At 42.8% G+C, this 23,283-nt stretch overlaps 1 protein-coding gene across 5 annotated transcripts in view; it reads left to right on the top strand.

The window, feature by feature from the left end:
• The window catches only part of LOC141106397 (membrane-spanning 4-domains subfamily A member 4D-like), a 227,752-nt gene that overhangs the window by 119,045 nt on the left and 85,424 nt on the right, over nucleotides 1-23,283 (top strand). For 2 of the 5 annotated variants that reach the window (XM_073597152.1, XM_073597154.1), the window contains exons 5-6: nucleotides 7,288-7,458; nucleotides 10,691-10,810. In XM_073597152.1, coding sequence (XP_073453253.1) covers nucleotides 7,288-7,458; nucleotides 10,691-10,810 — 291 coding nt within the window. Of the gene's footprint in view, nucleotides 1-7,287; nucleotides 7,459-10,690; nucleotides 10,811-17,616; nucleotides 17,749-17,829; nucleotides 17,980-23,283 lie in introns of those variants that run through there. The other 3 variants (XM_073597155.1, XM_073597156.1, XM_073597153.1) reach the window with 2 other exon arrangements.

Genomic DNA, 23,283 nt, shown 5'->3' with positions numbered 1-23,283 from the left:
CTACCCTCATTGCAACTGTTTAGTCTATGACAATTCTCTTGATCCAATTTTACCCTTCAATTACAGCTATTCTTTTATAACCGACTACCAGAATACTTTTTTATCTTTACAATTTTTATTCCCTTTGCTTGCTTCATTAATTAGTGATTGATTGACCTTCCACCTATTATTTTACTTTACAAGTCCCCGGGCTGTTTGGCCTTGCTCTGGTCCGTCTCTGGGGGCTGTGTGGGTTGGCCGGGCTGCCTGCCGCCCGTGTTGATCTCCGAATCTGGGAGCTGAGACGCGCCTGGCGGACCTCCTCCCCCTAAGTTCGTGGGGGTGGGGGCACCGCCACTGCGCGTCTACGTCACGCACCCCACGTCGGATGTCCGGCGCTTCTTGGCGCCGTTGCGTCCTTGGCTGCGGTTACTACGCTCGCGAGCGGATTGAGGGATGAGCGGTGGCGTAGGGTTCGGAACTGGCTGCCGGTTCCTTCCCGCCCCCTTCCTCCCCCTCTCACTTCCGCTGCGCTGGCGTGATGTCGGTGACGTCATCGCTGCGACCCCTTTATAGGCGGCTCCCGGGCCGGCTTTGGCACTCAGGGCTCCTTCTCACTACCACGGCAGACCAGGATTCTCACCTCACGCTTCTTCCTCACTTGATCTACTTCACAGGTAACAGTCACTGTCTATTTTTTCCCCCGCTCTTCACTGCACTGCCACAGTCCTATAGACAAGTCACCTCACTTTCTACTCACTCTATGCTAACCCCCTCGCTCCTCACTGTTCTCCTGGTTTCCCCCACTTTAGTCAGTCCATCATCCATCACCCACACGCCCCATGTACACAGTCCCACTATAGTTTATTTTTTCCTCTTCACTCACACCTAGGTGGCCTTGTGTTCCATGGCCTGCTCTGGCCAGCGCCTGTTGGGGGAGCTCGGGCGATATGTCTACCGCAGCTCCCGGTTGGGAGCACTCCTTCGGACGGCCTATGGTGCCTGGCATCACGCAGCCAACATGCGAACCTCAGTAAGTTCCTAACCCTGGGTTAGGGGGTTGTTACCCCATTATTCTTTTATTGTATATACACCCTACCAATTGGTCAATCCTTCTCACCCACAGATACATCTTGTGCTTGCTCCTGATGAGTGGCCCTCTAGCCACGAAACGCGTAGAGCTGCCATATGCCATGATTACAACACACATTACCTGCATACCAAGCTTAACTGCATTTCCCTCTTCTTGGACCACAGAGGTCATAGACCCTGCAATTACCACCGTGGTTTACTGTCTCATTCAACTACATTTGGGTGCACTATGAATGAATTTTGTTTGCTATTTATGCGATATTATTTATGTGATTTTAGCCATACTGTGTTGCCCAATGGTAGCACTTTGGAAGAATCCTATATGTGATACTGTTTGTATGATGTTATGCATTTTGGACTACCAGTGTACCATTGTTACATGTTGTACTTGTTTTATTTGATTGCACTTAGTGGCAATCGATCCCAATACAAACTATTAAATAACAAGATTCCATATTGTCCACCTCTCATTCTCTTGCCACCACACGCTTCATATAAAGTCCCACCCCCCTTGCTCTTGCCCCCCCTTTTTTCTTGTTAGATGACAGGGATGGAATATGTGACCCTACCTGGCCACATTTTCATGTAAAGTCCCAAGGGATGGAACAGTTGGCCTTACCAGGCCACAGGTTCACTCAAAGTCCCTTAAAACCCCCAATTTTAACCTTAAAAGTAGACATAGGGATGGAAGCATGTGGTTTGGCTCTAATTTAATAATATGTACTACCCTCATTGCAACTGTTTAGTCTATGACAATTCTCTTGATCCAATTTTACCCTTCAATTACAGCTATTCTTTTATAACCGACTACCAGAATACTTTTTTATCTTTACAATTTTTATTCCCTTTGCTTGCTTCATTAATTAGTGATTGATTGACCTTCCACTTATTATTTTACTTTACAAGTCCCCGGGCTGTTTGGCCTTGCTCTGGTCCGTCTCTGGGGGCTGTGTGGGTTGGCCGGGCTGCCTGCCGCCCGTGTTGATCTCCGAATCTGGGAGCTGAGACGCGCCTGGCGGACCTCCTCCCCCTAAGTTCGTGGGGGTGGGGGCACCGCCACTGCGCGTCTACGTCACGCACCCCACGTCGGATGTCCGGCGCTTCTTGGCGCCGTTGCGTCCTTGGCTGCGGTTACTACGCTCGCGAGCGGATTGAGGGATGAGCGGTGGCGTAGGGTTCGGAACTGGCTGCCGGTTCCTTCCCGCCCCCTTCCTCCCCCTCTCACTTCCGCTGCGCTGGCGTGATGTCGGTGACGTCATCGCTGCGACCCCTTTATAGGCGGCTCCCGGGCCGGCTTTGGCACTCAGGGCTCCTTCTCACTACCACGGCAGACCAGGATTCTCACCTCACGCTTCTTCCTCACTTGATCTACTTCACAGGTAACAGTCACTGTCTATTTTTTCCCCCGCTCTTCACTGCACTGCCACAGTCCTATAGACAAGTCACCTCACTTTCTACTCACTCTATGCTAACCCCCTCGCTCCTCACTGTTCTCCTGGTTTCCCCCACTTTAGTCAGTCCATCATCCATCACCCACACGCCCCATGTACACAGTCCCACTATAGTTTATTTTTTCCTCTTCACTCACACCTAGGTGGCCTTGTGTTCCATGGCCTGCTCTGGCCAGCGCCTGTTGGGGGAGCTCGGGCGATATGTCTACCGCAGCTCCCGGTTGGGAGCACTCCTTCGGACGGCCTATGGTGCCTGGCATCACGCAGCCAACATGCGAACCTCAGTAAGTTCCTAACCCTGGGTTAGGGGGTTGTTACCCCATTATTCTTTTATTGTATATACACCCTACCAATTGGTCAATCCTTCTCACCCACAGATACATCTTGTGCTTGCTCCTGATGAGTGGCCCTCTAGCCACGAAACGCGTAGAGCTGCCATATGCCATGATTACAACACACATTACCTGCATACCAAGCTTAACTGCATTTCCCTCTTCTTGGACCACAGAGGTCATAGACCCTGCAATTACCACCGTGGTTTACTGTCTCATTCAACTACATTTGGGTGCACTATGAATGAATTTTGTTTGCTATTTATGCGATATTATTTATGTGATTTTAGCCATACTGTGTTGCCCAATGGTAGCACTTTGGAAGAATCCTATATGTGATACTGTTTGTATGATGTTATGCATTTTGGACTACCAGTGTACCATTGTTACATGTTGTACTTGTTTTATTTGATTGCACTTAGTGGCAATCGATCCCAATACAAACTATTAAATAACAAGATTCCATATTGTCCACCTCTCATTCTCTTGCCACCACACGCTTCATATAAAGTCCCACCCCCCTTGCTCTTGCCCCCCCTTTTTTCTTGTTAGATGACAGGGATGGAATATGTGACCCTACCTGGCCACATTTTCATGTAAAGTCCCAAGGGATGGAACAGTTGGCCTTACCAGGCCACAGGTTCACTCAAAGTCCCTTAAAACCCCCAATTTTAACCTTAAAAGTAGACATAGGGATGGAAGCATGTGGTTTGGCTCTAATTTAATAATATGTACTACCCTCATTGCAACTGTTTAGTCTATGACAATTCTCTTGATCCAATTTTACCCTTCAATTACAGCTATTCTTTTATAACCGACTACCAGAATACTTTTTTATCTTTACAATTTTTATTCCCTTTGCTTGCTTCATTAATTAGTGATTGATTGACCTTCCACTTATTATTTTACTTTACAAGTCCCCGGGCTGTTTGGCCTTGCTCTGGTCCGTCTCTGGGGGCTGTGTGGGTTGGCCGGGCTGCCTGCCGCCCGTGTTGATCTCCGAATCTGGGAGCTGAGACGCGCCTGGCGGACCTCCTCCCCCTAAGTTCGTGGGGGTGGGGGCACCGCCACTGCGCGTCTACGTCACGCACCCCACGTCGGATGTCCGGCGCTTCTTGGCGCCGTTGCGTCCTTGGCTGCGGTTACTACGCTCGCGAGCGGATTGAGGGATGAGCGGTGGCGTAGGGTTCGGAACTGGCTGCCGGTTCCTTCCCGCCCCCTTCCTCCCCCTCTCACTTCCGCTGCGCTGGCGTGATGTCGGTGACGTCATCGCTGCGACCCCTTTATAGGCGGCTCCCGGGCCGGCTTTGGCACTCAGGGCTCCTTCTCACTACCACGGCAGACCAGGATTCTCACCTCACGCTTCTTCCTCACTTGATCTACTTCACAGGTAACAGTCACTGTCTATTTTTTCCCCCGCTCTTCACTGCACTGCCACAGTCCTATAGACAAGTCACCTCACTTTCTACTCACTCTATGCTAACCCCCTCGCTCCTCACTGTTCTCCTGGTTTCCCCCACTTTAGTCAGTCCATCATCCATCACCCACACGCCCCATGTACACAGTCCCACTATAGTTTATTTTTTCCTCTTCACTCACACCTAGGTGGCCTTGTGTTCCATGGCCTGCTCTGGCCAGCGCCTGTTGGGGGAGCTCGGGCGATATGTCTACCGCAGCTCCCGGTTGGGAGCACTCCTTCGGACGGCCTATGGTGCCTGGCATCACGCAGCCAACATGCGAACCTCAGTAAGTTCCTAACCCTGGGTTAGGGGGTTGTTACCCCATTATTCTTTTATTGTATATACACCCTACCAATTGGTCAATCCTTCTCACCCACAGATACATCTTGTGCTTGCTCCTGATGAGTGGCCCTCTAGCCACGAAACGCGTAGAGCTGCCATATGCCATGATTACAACACACATTACCTGCATACCAAGCTTAACTGCATTTCCCTCTTCTTGGACCACAGAGGTCATAGACCCTGCAATTACCACCGTGGTTTACTGTCTCATTCAACTACATTTGGGTGCACTATGAATGAATTTTGTTTGCTATTTATGCGATATTATTTATGTGATTTTAGCCATACTGTGTTGCCCAATGGTAGCACTTTGGAAGAATCCTATATGTGATACTGTTTGTATGATGTTATGCATTTTGGACTACCAGTGTACCATTGTTACATGTTGTACTTGTTTTATTTGATTGCACTTAGTGGCAATCGATCCCAATACAAACTATTAAATAACAAGATTCCATATTGTCCACCTCTCATTCTCTTGCCACCACACGCTTCATATAAAGTCCCACCCCCCTTGCTCTTGCCCCCCCTTTTTTCTTGTTGAATGTCGCAGCTGAATTTGAGCCTGTGCAAATTGTAGCCTCAGTTTCCTGTTCTTAGCTGATAGGAGTGGCACCCGGTGTGCTCTTCTGCTGCTGTAGCCCATCTGCTTCAAGGTTCGATGTGTTGCGCGTTCAGAGATGGTATTCTGCATACCTTGGTTGAAACAAGTGGTTATTTAAGTTACTATTGCCTTTCTATCATCTGGAACCAGTCTGCCCATTCTCCTCTGACCTCTGACATCAAAAAGGCATTCTCGTCCACACAACTGCCGCTCACTGGACATTTTCTATTTTTTGGATCATTCTCTGTAAACCCCAGAGATGGTTGTGTGTGAAAATCCCAGTAGATCAGCAGTTTTTGAAATACTAAGTCCAGCCCGTCTGGCACCAGCAACCATGCCACGTTTAAAGTTACGGTACTTAAATCCCCTTTATTCCCCATTCTGATCCTCAGTTTGAACTTCACCATGTCTAGATGCCAAAATGCATTGAGTTGCTTCCATGTGATTGGCTGATTAGCAATTTGTGTTACCAAGCAATTGAACAGGTGTACCTAATAAAGTGGTCTGGGAGTGTATACGTAAATATAACCAAATATCATTTATAATAGGGCTGTTACTGATTAAAATTTTCGTGTTTGATTAGATGATTTTTTTTTTTAATTGAATATTTTTGATTAATTATAATGCACATACAGATCCAACTACTTTTAGTTGATGTCATGCGTAGCTCCTCCCCCGTACGCATTATGTTCAATCAGAACTTCCTCAGAACTTCGGGGCTACGGCGTCACCCTACAGTCTATTTAAATAGCACCGTTGTGCATCAGGAGGACCGATGGAGAGCCAGAGACATCCATCACCTGCTGAGACAGCAAAGTGTCAGCTCTTTGGAAAAAAAAGTGCCCTCATCATAAATGTTTCTTGATTGCTGGATAACCAATCAATGTCAGTTCATCTTCAAACTGACTTACAGCCAGGAAAGCCCTCAGATTTGTTGATTTTCATAGCCAAGTCCAGGATTTACATAGATGTTTATCTGAATACTTTGACCAGTGAGATCAATCAAATCGTTAGGATCTGTCTTCCTCAATTTATAATTTCACGGACATCGACGTCACCGGACTCCTCCCCCCATCCCTTCGTTAGCAGACGGAAGCACTTGGGGAAGGGGAGAGGAGTCCGGTGACTTCGATGTCCGTAACGTCACCGGATCTCCGACGAAACTCCCTGAAGATCCGGAAGCCGGCGGAGAGGTGAGTACTGATCAAATAAATTTTGATCGATCAAAAAAAATTAACGATTAATCGAGGAATTAATCCTTAATTTCCTTAAGGATTAATTCCTCGATTAACCGTTATTTTTTTTTGATCGATCAAAATTTTTTTGATTTATAATTTATAAAGAAGTATAATAAATAAGTCCACTATGATAAATAGTGATAGAAATAAACAATTGTTCCATCCATTGGATGTTTGGTGAAGGAAGTTCACATACTAAAGGTTTACACCGACAATTCGAGCACTTTCTTCCACCAAAAGTGAGACTACGCACTCATCACATGAACATGCTGCCATGCTGCAATACAAGCTCAATCTGAGATCCCCGGATCAATCCACTCAGTGGGTCTGGCAACTTTTAAATCCTCTTCTCACTGGGGGCAGTATATGCACTAAGCACTCACAAGACCCATCAAACGCTGCCACTGACCCGACTGGCATGGCGGCGTGACACCGTGACGTCATGCTCTATGCTCCGCCCAACGCCTTTCTCGCACCTGCTCATTCTCAGGGACCTCCCACACTGACAATGCTGCTGTCCAAAGGTGTCTCTGTTTCTTCATTCAGAGTGTAGGCACTCTAAAATAAAAAGTGTGTTCCTGGCTAGATCATCAGGTGAAAACACAGGGGGGAAAATGACAAAAAAAAGAAAACAAATGCAGCCACCACATCTAATGATTGGTAAACTGCGATATATTACATTTTTGGTTTAGGGTTTAATACCGCTATAACACTTTGCAAATGTTATAAATAAGACTGTTTATGGTATTGTTGTATCATTGATTTATTCTTCCTGATTTCACTGTACAGATCAAAGGCTCTCTGTCTCTGAACATCATTAGCTCCATTTTCAGCATGGTAGCTGTGATCCTAAATATTGCCAATTTGGGAACCCTGTGGTTCTACGGTTACGGTTACTATGGCAATAGTGGGTACAATTATAATGACTATGAAGCTCAGAGGCAATGCCAACAGGAACTTGTAAGTCTTATTCTGGTCATTATATAAATAGAATATCAAGTGTTTTATATATGTTTAATTTCTTTAATACATTAATCACTAAAAATATGTATACTGCTTCAAATAATATCATATATACTATAAAAAGGGGCAAGGTTGGATATCATACGAATAATATAAAATCTTAATGCAGTTTTTCTTCGTTTCTGTTATGACATTTTTACAAGCTGTATTCTGCTACATATCTTTGGTGAAAATAACCCAATTCAGTGTATATTATTTAGCCTGTAGGAAAGTTATAGAGTCTATAAGCTATGGTATATACTGTATATCTGAAAACTGATCAATCCTGATGTACCGACTCATTTCTTGTGGCCCGAAAATGCCAGGAAAGTACAAATATCCCCCAAATGACCCCTTTTTGGAAAGGAGACAGCCCAAGGTATTTAATAAGATGCATGGGAAGTTTTTTTTAAGTATTTTCATTTGTCACAATTTTTTGGATAATGAAGAAATTAAATTTTTTTTACATTTTTTTTATTGTCAGCAGTGCAGTACAGCATCATCATAAAAATGGTGTGGCCGTGATCAGGGACTAACTGGGGACAGTATAAATAAAAAATATATATACATATATTTTTTTTCAATTTTTTAAAATATTTTCTTCTTTATTATATTCCTTTTCTTTTTTTAAATATAGCGACCAGAGCGATTTAGTGTTATCATCAGTAGTGTATTTAGGTTTTGTGCTGCCCTAGGCCTGACTAAACTTGTGCACCCCCTAATTTAAATATGACCCACCCCTTCCTGTCAAGGTCACACCTCTTGCTGTTTAAGACCCTCCCTGAATTTTTTTAGTTCGAGGACACTAGTTCTGAGGGCCTGGGGGGTGGGGAGCAATGGATTCCCTTAATTCACATAGATTTTCTCTCACTTCCTGTTTAGCTATGGGGCAGGAAGTGAAGGGATATCTCTGCAATGAGACAGGGATGGTAAAAAATAAACTGACAGGGGCTATAACCCTCCCTTACTCTATTCAAAATGAAAAAAAAAAAAAGTGATGCCTATAGTTCTATCTTAAGCACAAATTTCTGATAATTTTATGGAGAGGACTAAGAAGATATAACCATGCCACTGGTGCAGCAGAAAACATATAGCACAGTGAGGAAGGTTTGTGGTCCAGGATGAGAGGACAGTCAAAATTAGTAGCGGCACCCCCCCTAAAGTTGCGGAATGCCGGCTGCCTGAATTACGGAAGCAGTGTAGCCACTTTATGAGGCACTAGACTAATTTGCCTCTCAGCCCAGTCCGACCGATAAGAATTGACTCACAGTGTAGCGTAAGCTGGCGGGGACTCTTTCCGTGCTGCCCCCCTGCAAAGTGCTGCCCTAGGCCTGGGCCTTGTCGGCCTAGGCCAGGATACAGCGTTAGTTACCATAGTAACACTGTACTACTCTGGGGAGGTGATCAGGTTTTGTATTTTTACACACTATGATTGCTTATAACTGTGAATTTTACAGTTATAATCAAACATTATTTCTGAATAAAAACTATTCATTCAGTGCTTACTATTGTGATTAGCCGTGATTGGCCACAGCTAATCCCATTGTACAGATGGGCTGTGACTAGCTCTGCTTGTACCATTTGATCACTGTGACCAATCACAGAGTTCATCACAATAGTACACATGAATCAAAGCCTTTTATTGTGTGCAATTTGATCTGCTGTGATTGGCCACAGTGATCCCATGGTACTGGCAGCAGGCCGATAAACTGATCTGTCATTCGCTGTGTCCGTGCCAGAGCGTGGCCTGTGGGGCACACGCGAGGTGCGATCATGGGAAGACATCATATGATGTCCTCCCAGGATAATAGGGATCCCTAAAAAATATAAAAAAGTAAAAAGAAAGAACACTGAGCTATGAGTGAAACTTAAAAAATATAACAAAAATAGCTGCTCCCCTCAAAGTGCTTGGTGAGCAGACTTTGAGCTTGTGGGGGGTGTATAAAAATAAGGGGGCGCTAATAGTTGAGGAGTGTGACAGTAAAATACCAGTGATCAATATTTCATGGTCATTATAAACAATACTGTACAAAATAAATCATATTGCAAATTGCAAATAAGTCAAACCACACGTTAGATAATAGTGTGAGACTATCTGATCTGCTACACTCACACTACTAGTCAACGTGTGGTTTGACTTATTTGCAGGGAGGTGTTTAATATATCTGCTATGAGCACAATACTGGCTGTTTACTGATGCACAGTTTATTATATTCACTATATGTAGCTATTTAATATGATTTATTTTGTACAGTATTGTTTATAATGACCATGAAATATTGATTACTGGTATTTTACTGTCACACTCATCAACTATTAGGGCCCCCTTATTTTTATACACCCCCCCACAATAGGGATCCCGCCTGGCCATCATATTACAGTAGGCCGGATGGGAAGGGATTAAATGTTAGGCATCATCTCCATACAGCATATAAAGGAAAGAGGAAGCCTCCAATAGTATAGTATCTTTAATTTATTTAAACATGCCAACCACAATAGGAAACACACTCACTTGTATTATCTGAGTCACAGACTCATTTCCAGCATTTTTAGCTGAAGAATTCCGACATCAGGCTCCGGACATCTCTTGGCTTCACCCTACGCGTTACGCCACTAGCCAACGTGGCTTTGTTGGGAAAAGAAGACAGTAGTTATATTTAATGTCTATACACCCAAAACACACCATAAAAGATTCCATAAGTTCCTTATGGATAAACTTCATTAAAATGCCTGCATAAGATTAGGCATTCTCTGAGGTAAGGTTGAAGTTATTAATACCACATTTAAAAAAAAGGGACTACCACTCTCTCTTCCTTCCTTCACTCTGCAGATCTTTCTAATCCTTGGCGGTGCCTACATGTTACAGAAACAGACTATATAGTCTATTTGAGGACAGGTGAGATATTAGGGGTCTTTCTAGACTCCTGATTTCTCATTAAAGAGAACAAACCTAATCTTCAGGCCTAAAATTATTTTTTATACATGTAAACAAAAAACATAAAAACAGCTGTGGCTGTGAAAGGGCTAAAGGGACCAAAACCCAAATAACAGGGAAAGTGAACCTAACATCCAGGACACATCCCGGCATCCTATATAATAGACATATACTGCATATATTAAACTAAAAGATTCCCCATACAAATCAACTGCTGACTTACTTATTTTATTGTTTTTAATTTTTTTTTTACAGAATGGTGCTTATGCTGCTATTTCTCTACTACTTGTAATAAATTTGCTTCTCTTCTGTGTCACCATTTCCACCTCTGTTTTTGAATGCCGGTCTCTCTCAAAAGTACAAAGTGTCACCCAGGTAAGAGACGTATGGGATTACTGTAAAAAGAACGTCAAGTCAAGGGACCAGCAAAGTCTATCACCCACCAGCTTTGGGAAACCCTTTGCTTTGAGATCATTGTCCCAGCTCTCCCCTGTGGCCTTAACTAGGATTGTGTTTAGGCATCACCCTACTTGAGGCAGAGGTCTGTTTACATTGTGGCAAAAAGGATCCCCCATCACAGTACTGCTAACAAAAATGACATATTTAACTGAATGGGGCCATACCATAACCACAAGCCAAACACTAGGCATTCAGGTGTCAGGAAAAGAAAACTGAAGTATTCCCTCCTGAATGCCTTTCAGTTGCACCTGCATCGCTCTGAAAGGGACCCACTACGGATCTCTCTTTAAAGACTGACACAGGTGTAAAATGAGCCCCAAGAATGGATTTCTTCTCACTTTGGAAAGATTTCCTCCTACTTCCTATCAGTAGCAGCCTGTAATGCAGGAGTGCCGCCACCCCCCCATCCATGCGTCCGGCCCACTAATCTACATGCGTTGTGCCGGATGCATGGATTCCAATGTTTCGTTTTTTTTTGAAGCACGTGATTAGAGCCGGAGGCTCTAATAGGCTTCAAAAAAGAGTGGGCTCGGGGCACAGAGCACTACGCTCCGAGCCCACCCAGTTGTGTGACCATAGGGAATGAATATCCCCTCCCCACTAATCTCCCCACTAGGCCACGCAATAAGTGAAAAATAACCTGACAAGGGTTTTAAGGCTTCTCTACTCTATTCAAAACATTTAAAAGTTTGGGCTATAATTACACTGTAAGGGTGGACCTGTATTTAAAGTGTAACCAGAGTTTAGATAAAAAAAAAAAAACTTAGAGTGCTGAGGGATTACAGCCAATACCAGGTTTTTATTGCAAAATTTCGAGTTGCTACCAGAACAGGAATAGAGAAGAAATTTTCCAATGATAAAATTTTCTCCCATGACAGCTCTCTAAGAGAGGATTTTCCTCACATTGGAATGATATTCTTTCACTTTCTACTGAGTCTACAGGAAGTAAAGGAAAATCTCCTGAAACACAGATAGTTAAAAAAAAAAAAAAAACTGGCAGTGGTTTTAACCCTTATGCTGGCCATACACTATACAGAAAATCGGCCGAAAAATCGTTCATATAGACACTTCGTTCGTTTTTCGGCAAGTTAATGGGCACAAATCGATAATCGTTTGTGACGTTTTTGTGGAAAAAAAACGAACGGCAAGTTTGGAAATTTTATGCCGAACGTACGATAAATTGCAAGTTTAATGCATTCTTCGTCCGTGAAAAAACGAATGGTTGCTACTGCGCATGTTTGAAAATAATTTAACCCGGAAGGGAAATATTCGTGTCAAATACGCTCGCGTCCAAACGTCATGACCAATCGTCAACACCAACTATATAAAGGCCCGCACACACGATCGGACTTTTTGACAACAAACATGTAAATTAGCAGTTCTGGAGCAACATCTGACCGTGTGTACGCTCCATCGGACAATTTTTTTAAAATTCGGACTTTTGTTGGCTACGAACGGACAAACTTTCTGTCAACAAAACTCCGATCGTGTGTGCCCAAAATACCATCGGACTTTAGTCCAAAGTACAAACACGCATGGTCGGAAGCAAGGACCATCACAAATTTTTAATGGCTTAAGAATAAATCTGCTTTGCTGGTTATACTGACAGAGTACAGACAAACATATTTTAGTTAGGATTTGTGTTCTAGTGATATCAATCCTTTTTTTGGTTTTTTTAAGGCCATTTTGCTTATTGTGCATTCACAACATAAATAAACTTACAAAATTATTAGACATGTTCTCTGTCCTCACAATTTAAATATATAATTTCAAAAGAAAAAGAGCAAACGATACACATCAAACGAAAAAATCTAGCTTATTAAATCATACTGAAATCCAAAAATTCAACCTGCTAAATTATTAGCCCCTAAACTCCCCACACCAGTGGCCTTGTTGTGGATCCTTGGGGCTGATTTTGCCACTGACCACCATGCTGCTCAGGTGGGTGGGCTTGCTGTGGTGGGTAGGTTTGTTGTGGAGGAGTGTTGTTCAAATGACACACATGAGATTTAGTGGTTAGCTCTTGTTTCCTGGCCTTGCTGAAGAGCTGGATGATTAGAGCCTCACATAACTCCCTTTGATCTGCGTCAAGCTCACGGAGCTTACTAGCATTAAAACTGGCAAACCCTTCAGCACTATCGGGTGCTGTGTTTATCAGAGAAGTAGCCCTAGTTAAGAACTCAGCTGTGGCCTCATCCAGATGTTGGCTCTTCCTGGCCCTTTTTTTGGGAGGACGCAGGGGAGGGATCCTGCACTCAGTTGTTGTCTGGCTAATAAAATAAAAGTGTAATATTCCTTTAAATTTATTACCTAGGGGGGGTGTCTATAGTATGCCTGTAAAGGGGTGCATGTTTCCCCTGTTTAAAACAGTCAGAGAGCAAAATGACATTTCTACTTAAAAAAATGTCATTATAAATTACGAACGGGAGCGACAGAATTTAGAACCAGCTTCTTTTCGCGGGGACTCTCGGATTGCCTTTGTCTCACACACAAACAGAACGTAATCTTACATCACACGCTCGTTCGATTGATATACACTACCTATGCGTGAAAACTCCGCTACCCGAACGGCAGGACGCATTCGTTCGTACCGCGTGTTAACTTGACATAGACGGCGCATGCCTGAAACTCCGCCCCTGACGTTCTTTTTCTTTAATATTGCCCGCCCCTTTTCTCTTCGGTGCGTAGTGAGGAGCAACATGGCGGAGACACATGTGTCAGGATCCAGGAGGAGATGCAAGGCCACCAACATGTCATTTGACGAGATGGTGGAGATGGTTGGAATCTTAAAAAAACAAGATTATGATGGGAAACATGGCCCATATGCCCATCCAAATTTTGTCAAGGACAAAATACTTAATGATGTGGTGAAGGCTCTGGAGCGGAAGTTTGGGGTCCATAGAAAGAAGGACCAACTGAGGAAGCGCTGGTCTGACCTGAAAAACAGGGAGCCAGACCAGTACCTCAAAATAAGGAAGGAACTTCGAAAAAGTAAGTACTTGTGTGTCCCATTTATGATTCTTCACTTGCCTGCTTCTCCATGTGCTTTTCTTGACTGTTATACTGAATGTTCGTAGGTGTTAAATAACGTTCGCGGGTATGAAATAACGTTTGTAAGGACCAACAGTGATCGTTTGACAATAAATACGACTTTTTTAAACTGATATAGGCTTATGACTGTTTTGGTCATGATCATTTATGTGATTGAACGAATTTAAAAGACATTGTTGTCTAGATGTCTTTGAAATTTTAATTAATTGATAAATAGATTCAGTGGAATGTAAGGAGAGGACACTCAGCAGCTGGTTACACATCTGCACTCAGGAGCACTAGTGTGGGACACCATAAAAACTTGGTCCAAAAAGGTAAGTATTGAATTTGGGCTCAAAGGTCTTTTTATTCATAACCAATGAGTAAAGGGACAGGGGATTATAGCGGTGCTAAAGTATTCCAGGTGAATAAGAGAAAAGAATGTAAAATTCCAAAATTTTTAGTTCACAATTAGGGATGAGCTTCGAGTTCGAGTCGAACTCATGTTCGACTCGAACATTGGCTGTTCGCAAGTTCACCGAACAGCGAACAATTTGGGGTGTTCGCGGCAAATTCGAATGCCGCGGAACACCCTTTAAAAGTCTATGGGAGAAATCAAAAGTGCTAATTTTAAAGGCTAATATGCAAGTTATTGTCATAAAAAGTGTTTGGGGACCTGGGTCCTGCCCCAGGGGACATGGATCAATGCAAAAAAAAGTTTTAAAAACGGCCGTTTTTTCAGGAGCAGTGATTTTAATAATACTTAAAGTCAATCAATAAAAGTGTAATATCCCTTTAAATTTCGTACCTGGGGGGTGTCTATAGTGTGCCTGTAAAGGGGCGCATGTTTCCTGTGTTTAGAACAGTCTGACAGCAAAATGACATTTTGAAGGAAAAAACTCATTTAAAACTACCCGCGGCTATTGCATTGCCGACAATACACATAGAAGTTCATTGATAAAAACGGCATGGGAATTCCCCAAAGGGGAACCCCGAACCAAAATTAAAAAAAAAAAATGACGTGGGGGTCCCCCTAAATTCCATACCAGGCCCTTCAGGTCTGGTATGGATATTAAGGGGAACCCCGGCCAAAATTTTAAAAAAAAAATGACGTGGGGTTCCCCCTAAATTCCATACCAGACCCTTCAGGTCTGGTATGGATTTTAAGGGGAACCCCGCGCCAAAAAAAAAAAAAAAAAACGGCGTGGGGTCCCCCCAAAAATCCATACCAGACCCTTATCCGAGCACGCAACCTGGCAGGCCGCAGGAAAAGAGGGGGGGACAAGAGTGCGGCCCCCCCTCCCTCCTGAACCGTACCAGGCCACATGCCCTCAACATTGGGAGGGTGCTTTGGGGTAGCCCCCCAAAACACCTTGTCCCCATGTTGATGAGGACAAGGGCCTCATCCCCACAACCCTGGCCGGTGGTTGTGGGGGTCTGCGGGCGGGGGGCTTATCGGAATCTGGAAGCCCCCTTTAACAAGGTGACCCCCAGATCCCGGCCCCCCCCCTGTGTGAAATGGTAAGGGGGTACATAAGTACCCCTACCATTTCACGAAAAAAGTGTCAAAAATGTTAAAAATGACAAGAGACAGTTTTTGACAATTCCTTTATTTAAATGCTTCTTCTTTCTTCTATCTTGCTTCATCTACTGGTTCTTCTGGCTCTTCTGGTTCTTCTGGTTCTTCCTCCGGCGTTCTCGTCCAGCATCTCCTCCGCGGCGTCTTCTGTCTTCTTCTCCTCGGCCCGCTCCGCACCCATGGCATGGGGGGGAGGCTCCCGCTCTTCTCTTCTTCTCTTCTTTTCTTCTTTTCTTCTTTTCTTCTCTTCTTCCTATTCATTTTCTTCTCCGGGCCGCTCCGCAATCCATGCTGGCATGGAGGGAGGCTCCCGCTGTGTGACGGCGCTCCTCGTCTGACAGTTCTTAAATAACAGAGGGGGGCGGGGCCACCCGGTGACCCCGCCCCCCTCTGACGCACGGTGACTTGACGGGACTTCCCTGTGGCATTCCCCGTGACGTCACAGGGAAGTCCCGTCAAGTCACCGTGCGTCAGAGGGGGGCGGGGTCACCGGGTGGCCCCGCCCCCCTCTGTTATTTAAGAACTGTCAGACGAGGAGCGCCGTCACACAGCGGGAGCCTCCCTCCATGCCAGCATGGATTGCGGAGCGGCCCGGAGAAGAAAATGAAGAAGAAGAGAAGAAAAGAAGAAAAGAAGAAAAGAAGAAGAGAAGAAGAGAAGAAGAGAAGAGCGGGAGCCTCCCCCCCATGCCATGGGTGCGGAGCGGCCCGAGGAGAAGAAGACAGAAGACGCCGCGGAGGAGATGCTGGACGAGAACGCCGGAGGAAGAACCAGAAGAACCAGAAGAGCCAGAAGAACCAGAAGATGAAGCAAGATAGAAGAAAGAAGAAGCATTTAAATAAAGGAATTGTCAAAAACTGTCTCTTGTCATTTTTAACATTTTTGACACTTTTTTCGTGAAATGGTAGGGGTACTTATGTACCCCCTTACCATTTCACACAGGGGGGGGGCCGGGATCTGGGGGTCACCTTGTTAAAGGGGGCTTCCAGATTCCGATAAGCCCCCCGCCCGCAGACCCCCACAACCACCGGCCAGGGTTGTGGGGATGAGGCCCTTGTCCTCATCAACATGGGGACAAGGTGTTTTGGGGGGCTACCCCAAAGCACCCTCCCAATGTTGAGGGCATGTGGCCTGGTACGGTTCAGGAGGGAGGGGGGGCCGCACTCTCGTCCCCCCCTCTTTTCCTGCGGCCTGCCAGGTTGCGTGCTCGGATAAGGGTCTGGTATGGATTTTTGGGGGGACCCCACGCCGTTTTTTTTTTTTTTTTTGGCGTGGGGTTCCCCTTAAAATCCATACCAGACCTGAAGGGTCTGGTATGGAATTTAGGGGGACCCCCACGTCATTTTTTTTTTTTAATTTTGGTTCGGGGTTCCCCTTTGGGGAATTCCCATGCCGTTTTTTATCAATGAACTTCTATGTGTATTGTCGGCAATGCAATAGCCGCGGGTAGTTTTAAATGAGTTTTTTCCTTCAAAATGTCATTTTGCTGTCAGACTGTTCTAAACACAGGAAACATGCGCCCCTTTACAGGCACACTATAGACACCCCCCAGGTACGAAATTTAAAGGGATATTACACTTTTATTGTTTGACTTTAAGCATTATTAAAATCACTGCTCCTGAAAAAACGGCCGTTTTTAAAACTTTTTTTTGCATTGATCCATGTCCCCTGGGGCAGGACCCAGGTCCCCAAACACTTTTTATGACAATAACTTGCATATAAGCCTTTAAAATTAGCACTTTTGATTATTCATGTTCGTGTCCCATAGACTTTAACGGTGTTCGCATGTTCGAACGAACTTTTTTCCTGTTCGCATGTTCTGGTGCGAACCGAACAGGGGGGTGTTCGGCTCATCCCTATTCACAATATTAAATACATAGAGAGAGCAATAAAATGGTTAACAACCAACAAGCATATATATTGCGTGCGAACCAAATGCGGTAGGGTAGGCCGGATGGAGACGGCCATCAAAGAAAGGGCTCGGTTTCATGTCTTCAACTTGGTTCTCTTCATAAACAGACAATTGTACACCACTTGAAAGCAATGTTTCATATTCCTATTTCGGGCCATAAATATCTGTGTGCTAAGTATACCTTTTTTTAATTGTTCATAGGGAATCAAAGACGCAGACAACAGGGTCAACAGGACCCCCAACCTCGCCGGGACCCCCAACCTGAACCCAGCACCAGCGTCACACATGTTGATGAAAGAGAGGTGGGGCAAGTGGGAGCGTGTACCTCACCAGGTGAGTGTCTGACACCCCAGCTTCAGGTAATCTATGTATGCCTGCATATTTCTAAATACATGTTTTTTCTAACTTTTTTAGGTGATGTTCTGGTTGTGGAAGAGCCACCCGACCATTTTACATCGGACAGCGCCCAAAGGCTCATAGCGCAGATCATGCAATGGAATGGCGAAATAGATGTTATGAGAAATCGTCTCAACACAATGCAGCAGGAAATGAAGGACATGATAGATGTTTTGGGTAGAATCTAAACACTTTTGACGTCCATAAACATCTATCATGTTCTTCATTTCCTGCTGCATGATTATGTCCAAATTATTGTTGGTTTATGTTTGTTAAAAAAAAAAAAAAAATTTTTGTAAAAATTGTGAAAAATAATGAACAAAAATTTAAAAAAAAAATACTGACCCAAAAAATTATAAAAAAATACTGAAAAAAAAAATTAAAAAAAAAAAATGAAAAAAATTTTTATAAAAAAATAATGACCAAAAAAATAATAAAAAAATAATGAAAAAAAATTTTATAAAAAAAGAATGACCAAAAAACTAATAAAAAAATAATGAAAAAAAAATTTAAAAAAAAATAATGAAAACCTAAATTTTATATAAATGTTTCTAAAAAATTTTGTAAAAAAAAAAAAAAATAAAGAAAAAAATTCAAAAAAAATAATGATAAAACAAATTATCAATAAATAATTACACACAAAATATCAAAAAATAATAATAAAAAAAACAAAAAAATAATTAACATAAAGATTTTTACGCAACAATTTTGTAATAAAATTGTTTATAAGAAATCCAGAAAATTAAAATTGACATATTTTGTTCATGTTGAACTTTGTAAGTTCGTGTTTGTTATCCAAGTACTGTTTGTCAAAATAAAAAAACGCACAGGAATGTGCACAGATAAAAACATTTTAGAAAAAAAAACAATGTGTGGTTTTTTATTTCAATGCTCAATACCAGTATATTTGTTAAGTTGCTGTGGTTACATTGACAGTGTACTCTAAAATGTGTGTAGCTGAGACACAGCACAATATAATAGTTAGCTCAAAGTGAGATTGTCACCTCATGTTGCACATCAGGTTGGTTTGCACTAGTGGCAAAAATTAAAAAGATCAAGGCTATTTGCAAAGCTAGTAAACAGACAACAGTAGTTCCTTGAAAATATCATTTTATTCAGAAGTAAAATAATTAATCAGCAAGTAAAAAAGTAGTCCATATATTGTTCACTGACAAGACGGGCATTCTGGGAGCCCAAACCAGCACATGCACTTTCCATAGCTGGCATCACAGCCTATTGAGCTGGTCGGGAAAAAGGCTCATCACTTTTCCCTGAGGCAATGTAGCCTCATCTGCCCCAAAGACAAAATTTAGTACCTCAATATTGTGCAGAGCATTTAGAAAAATTAAGGTCCCTTTTTGTATACAATCCTAAAATTCAGTACGTATCATCACATCTCCGTCAGAGTGGCGTCCATTCATCCCAACATCCAAAAAAGGCTACATTCTAATTATATGCTCCCTCACCCCCTCTGGTGGCACATTCCTAAACTTTAAGGGGGGGGGGGAGTTGAATTGGTAGCTGGTTTTGACAAGTAAACCTCTACACTTCCATGAGAGCTAAATGCATGAAAAATTATTTATTATTTTGCCTGACCATCCATCTTTAGAACATTGTCAGGCCAGTGGCCAGGTAAGAAGTGGGCAAATCCGTCAATCAGAAGGCACATTGTTCAAATCTATACACATTTTGACATACATCGGACAAAATAATAACAATGTTCGTTAATTAGGATTATTCGTTAGGATAAAGTTATAAACACAGGAAGTCAGCACAGCACAGGGATGGTGTGAGCCCCTCATAATGCTAAATTCATCCTAACGAACGTATCATTTTGACCTTTTGAAGGTAATCTTGCAGGCCCTTGCACTACATGCTTTGGAGAATTTAGTCAGCAATCTTACCAAAAAAAATAAGGTATACTATGTATGTGTTTTGCAAAATCAGCAGATAGAGTAGTTATATCGGTTGACTGTTTTTTGGTTGTTTTTTTAGGGGGGGGGATAAGTATTTGCACAACCAAAAAGGGAATCTTGCACTCTGCATTAATTTAAAGGACAGGAATAATATTGGGACACATTTTAGAGGGTGTTTGTGGTAAACATAAAAATGAAGCCTAAAAAAAAACAGTTTGAAGTTACTAGGCTAGGTGTGTGTAGGCCAAGGGTAGCATGCTGGTGAGGTTAGTGAAGGAAAATATGCATGTAGGCCACCAAAAAGTTACAGCATGCATGAGGACAAAGAGGGCATTCATTCACAGCATATTACAAAAATGGGAAGGATGGAATAATAAATTTATAAAATAATTTTGAAAAACACGAAGGTGATATTAAATCCCAAAAAATTACACGAATATAGTCCTTCTGCAGGACTTGGATAATAGCACTACATGTCTCAGGAATAATCTCTCCCAGAGCCTTGTGAGAGATCCAAGTGGTAAACTTGATATCCTGGGGACCCCTCCCTGTCGCCAAATAACGTAAGGTAGCTATGAGCTTTTGCTCTGCTGGAATAGCAGCCCTCATGCAGGTGTCCTGCTTCATGATATAGGGGGACAGCAAGGACAATAGTTGCTGAAAGCAGGAGTCCGTCATCCGGAGATAATTCAGAGAATCATTTGGATTATTCTCCTGCAGCTCACGCAGCAAGGGCATATGGCTAAATTGGTCACGATTAAGTAGCCAAGTTTTGGCCCAAATAACCCTCATCCTACTACTCTGACTATTCCTGGACCGGGCTAGAGTCACAGCAAGAACTGCAAGCCCATAAACAACACACTCTCTCCTAGGATTGTGTAACATGGCTGGTTGTCATACAATTTTACAAACGGTCGTAAACGCAAGATAACGCACGAATCTGCACTGACCAAACGTATAATAATTTGAAATTAGCAGAGGGAGCCCGAAGCGTTGACGCCGAAGAATTTTACGTCTTCTTTGGAAGTGTCATCCGTACGTTGTAACGTGACTACGTTCGTGTTTGTTGCCTAAACGTCAGACCGTCTGCATGCAATACAAGTTCAGAGAGACAAGGCCCTTTTTCCAAAAAAAACAACGGGAAAGTTTGTACAAGGTCCGATCGTGTGTATGGTGCTTAACACACACACCGAACAGAACGTTGTCTTGCCACTGACCAGACAAAAGGATTACACTGGCCAATACACAGAAGATTTAAGAAGTGAAGGTAAGCAGACCAGTACAATAGTTCTAGGGTATTAATTGTTAGGTGTAGTTTGGCAACTGAACAATGCTGCATTTTTTATTAATACAGGAGCAATGGTGGACAAATTTACATCACCACATTTCCTGCCACAATTCATTGAAATGTACCGAGACCTTACATGTCTATGGAAAGTGCGCTCCAAAGACTACTCAGATCGGCAAAAACGTAAAGAAGCGTATACTAAATTAGTGGAACTATGCACTGTTGTGTATGCAAAAGCAGATATATCCTATGTGACCAAAAAAATAGCCAATCTGCGTACTATCTTCAAAAAAGAATTAAATAAAATTAATGAATCCAAAAGATCTGGTGCAGGTGCAGATGAAGTATATGTGCCACGCCTGTGGTATTTTGAGAGTCTACGTTTTCTGACTGACCAGGAGGAAGCACGACCCTCTGTGTCAAGTTTAGACAGTATCAGTGAGAATATTTGAGGAGATGAAGAAGATGGAACATTTGACGAAATGGCAGACAGTCAGGTAAAGTCAGAATATTATGTTTTATTATACACATCTGAAACTAAAAATTGAAGAGAATACATACAAAAATCAAAGCACATGTAACTTGTTAATGTTTTTTATTGAAAGAAAAATCTTACATGACATCTGTATTTATTAATGAAATAATATATAAATGCAGCCACTCAAATTGACATAGCATTTAGACATTGTTTTGCCAATCGACTGCTCCAGGACCCAGAAAATAGTGCATATAATCAATGCGACTCTGGCGAGCGACTTGACTGGAGAGACGAGGTGGGGCACGGCCTAGGTTTAATAAGCCTTCGGTGTCATTACGCCACTCACCAGGCGTGACATCCCCAGACAAAGTATCTTCCCGGTCCAACTGGGATTGGGGCATGTACATGGAGCTAGTACGCCGTAAGAAATTGTGTAACACACAGCAACTATGGACTATTGTGTCAATTTTTGGGGGGGCTACATTTATTGCTGTGTGAAATATTCTAAAACGGTTGGCCATAATACCGAACGCGTTTTCAACTACTCGTCGAGCACGAGATAACCTATAATTAAAAATTTTTTGCTCAGGTGTCAGGTTTTTGAGGGCAAAAGGTTTTAAAATATGCTCAGATAACGCAAACGCGTCATCGGCTACAAATGAGAAGTTGAGACCTTCAACTGTATCCTCTTGTGATGGGAGATGTAGAAGTCCATTTTTTAAGTGCTGGAAAAAAGAGGTCTTCTCTATTATTCCCCCATCTGAATTTCTGCCATTTTTCCCTATGTCAACAAAAATAAATTCATACTTGGCATTGACAATTGCCATTAGGACAATGCTAAAGTAGCCTTTATAATTGTAGAAGAATGAGCCAGAGTTTGCTGGGGGTATTATCCGAACATGTTTGCCGTCTATGGCACCACCACAGTTTGGAAAATTCCAATAGTCTTCAAATTGTTTGGCAGTTAATTTCCACTCCTCCACAGATGATGGCAGCTGTGCAAAGATAAAAATAAATGTTTAAAAAATTTTGAAGGCTTAATTGTCCAAAAATTATAACAATTGGCTTTATTATACAGGATCTATTTGGCAGTGAAACACAAACTGTCACATCACCACCAGTAAGCATTACCAAAAAGAGAAAGACAAAGCAAGATGCAACAGGCAACTTTCTACTACAAGCATCTGCAGCGTTAAATCAGAAGAAGGATGAATGTGATGACCTGGGTGCATTTGCAGCAAAGAAAATGCGCAGGATGTCAGAAGACCAAAAACAATTACTGGAACCATTACTCATTCAACTTCTTAATAAAGGGTTAAGGGGGGAGCTGACCACAAATACACACTTAGCTGAGCACAAAACCACACACCCACAATCATTGCAAACCACACACCCACAATCATTGCAAACCACACACCCACAATCATTGCAAACCACACACCCACAATCATTGCAAACCACACAGCCACAATCATTGCAAGTACCTCCACAAATGCATCAATGGCACATACCATTCCCACAGCAGGATCGTCAACAAAGCAACTGGGGACATGATTATCAGTACACATCTTTGTGAATAACATACATTTGGGTTTAAATATGTTATGTTTGTCAGTTTGACATGTTATGAACTAGTTTGAGTTTACTGATATGTTTAGAGCTTCTAAAATCAAAGTTAAACAAAGCAAGCTGTACAGTGTTTGAGAGTTCAAAATAAAAGCAGTGTGTCATTACCTTTAGGTATTCCTCTTGCATGATCTTTATAATGGCTTGGCAGGTCTCTGGTATGA

The sequence above is a fragment of the Aquarana catesbeiana genome, linkage group LG08, assembly GCF_042186555.1.
Source record: "Aquarana catesbeiana isolate 2022-GZ linkage group LG08, ASM4218655v1, whole genome shotgun sequence".
NCBI classification, from domain to species: Eukaryota; Metazoa; Chordata; class Amphibia; order Anura; family Ranidae; genus Aquarana; species Aquarana catesbeiana.
The sequence above is the reverse complement of the archived record's forward strand: the minus strand, read 5'-3'. Positions and strand labels throughout refer to the sequence as shown.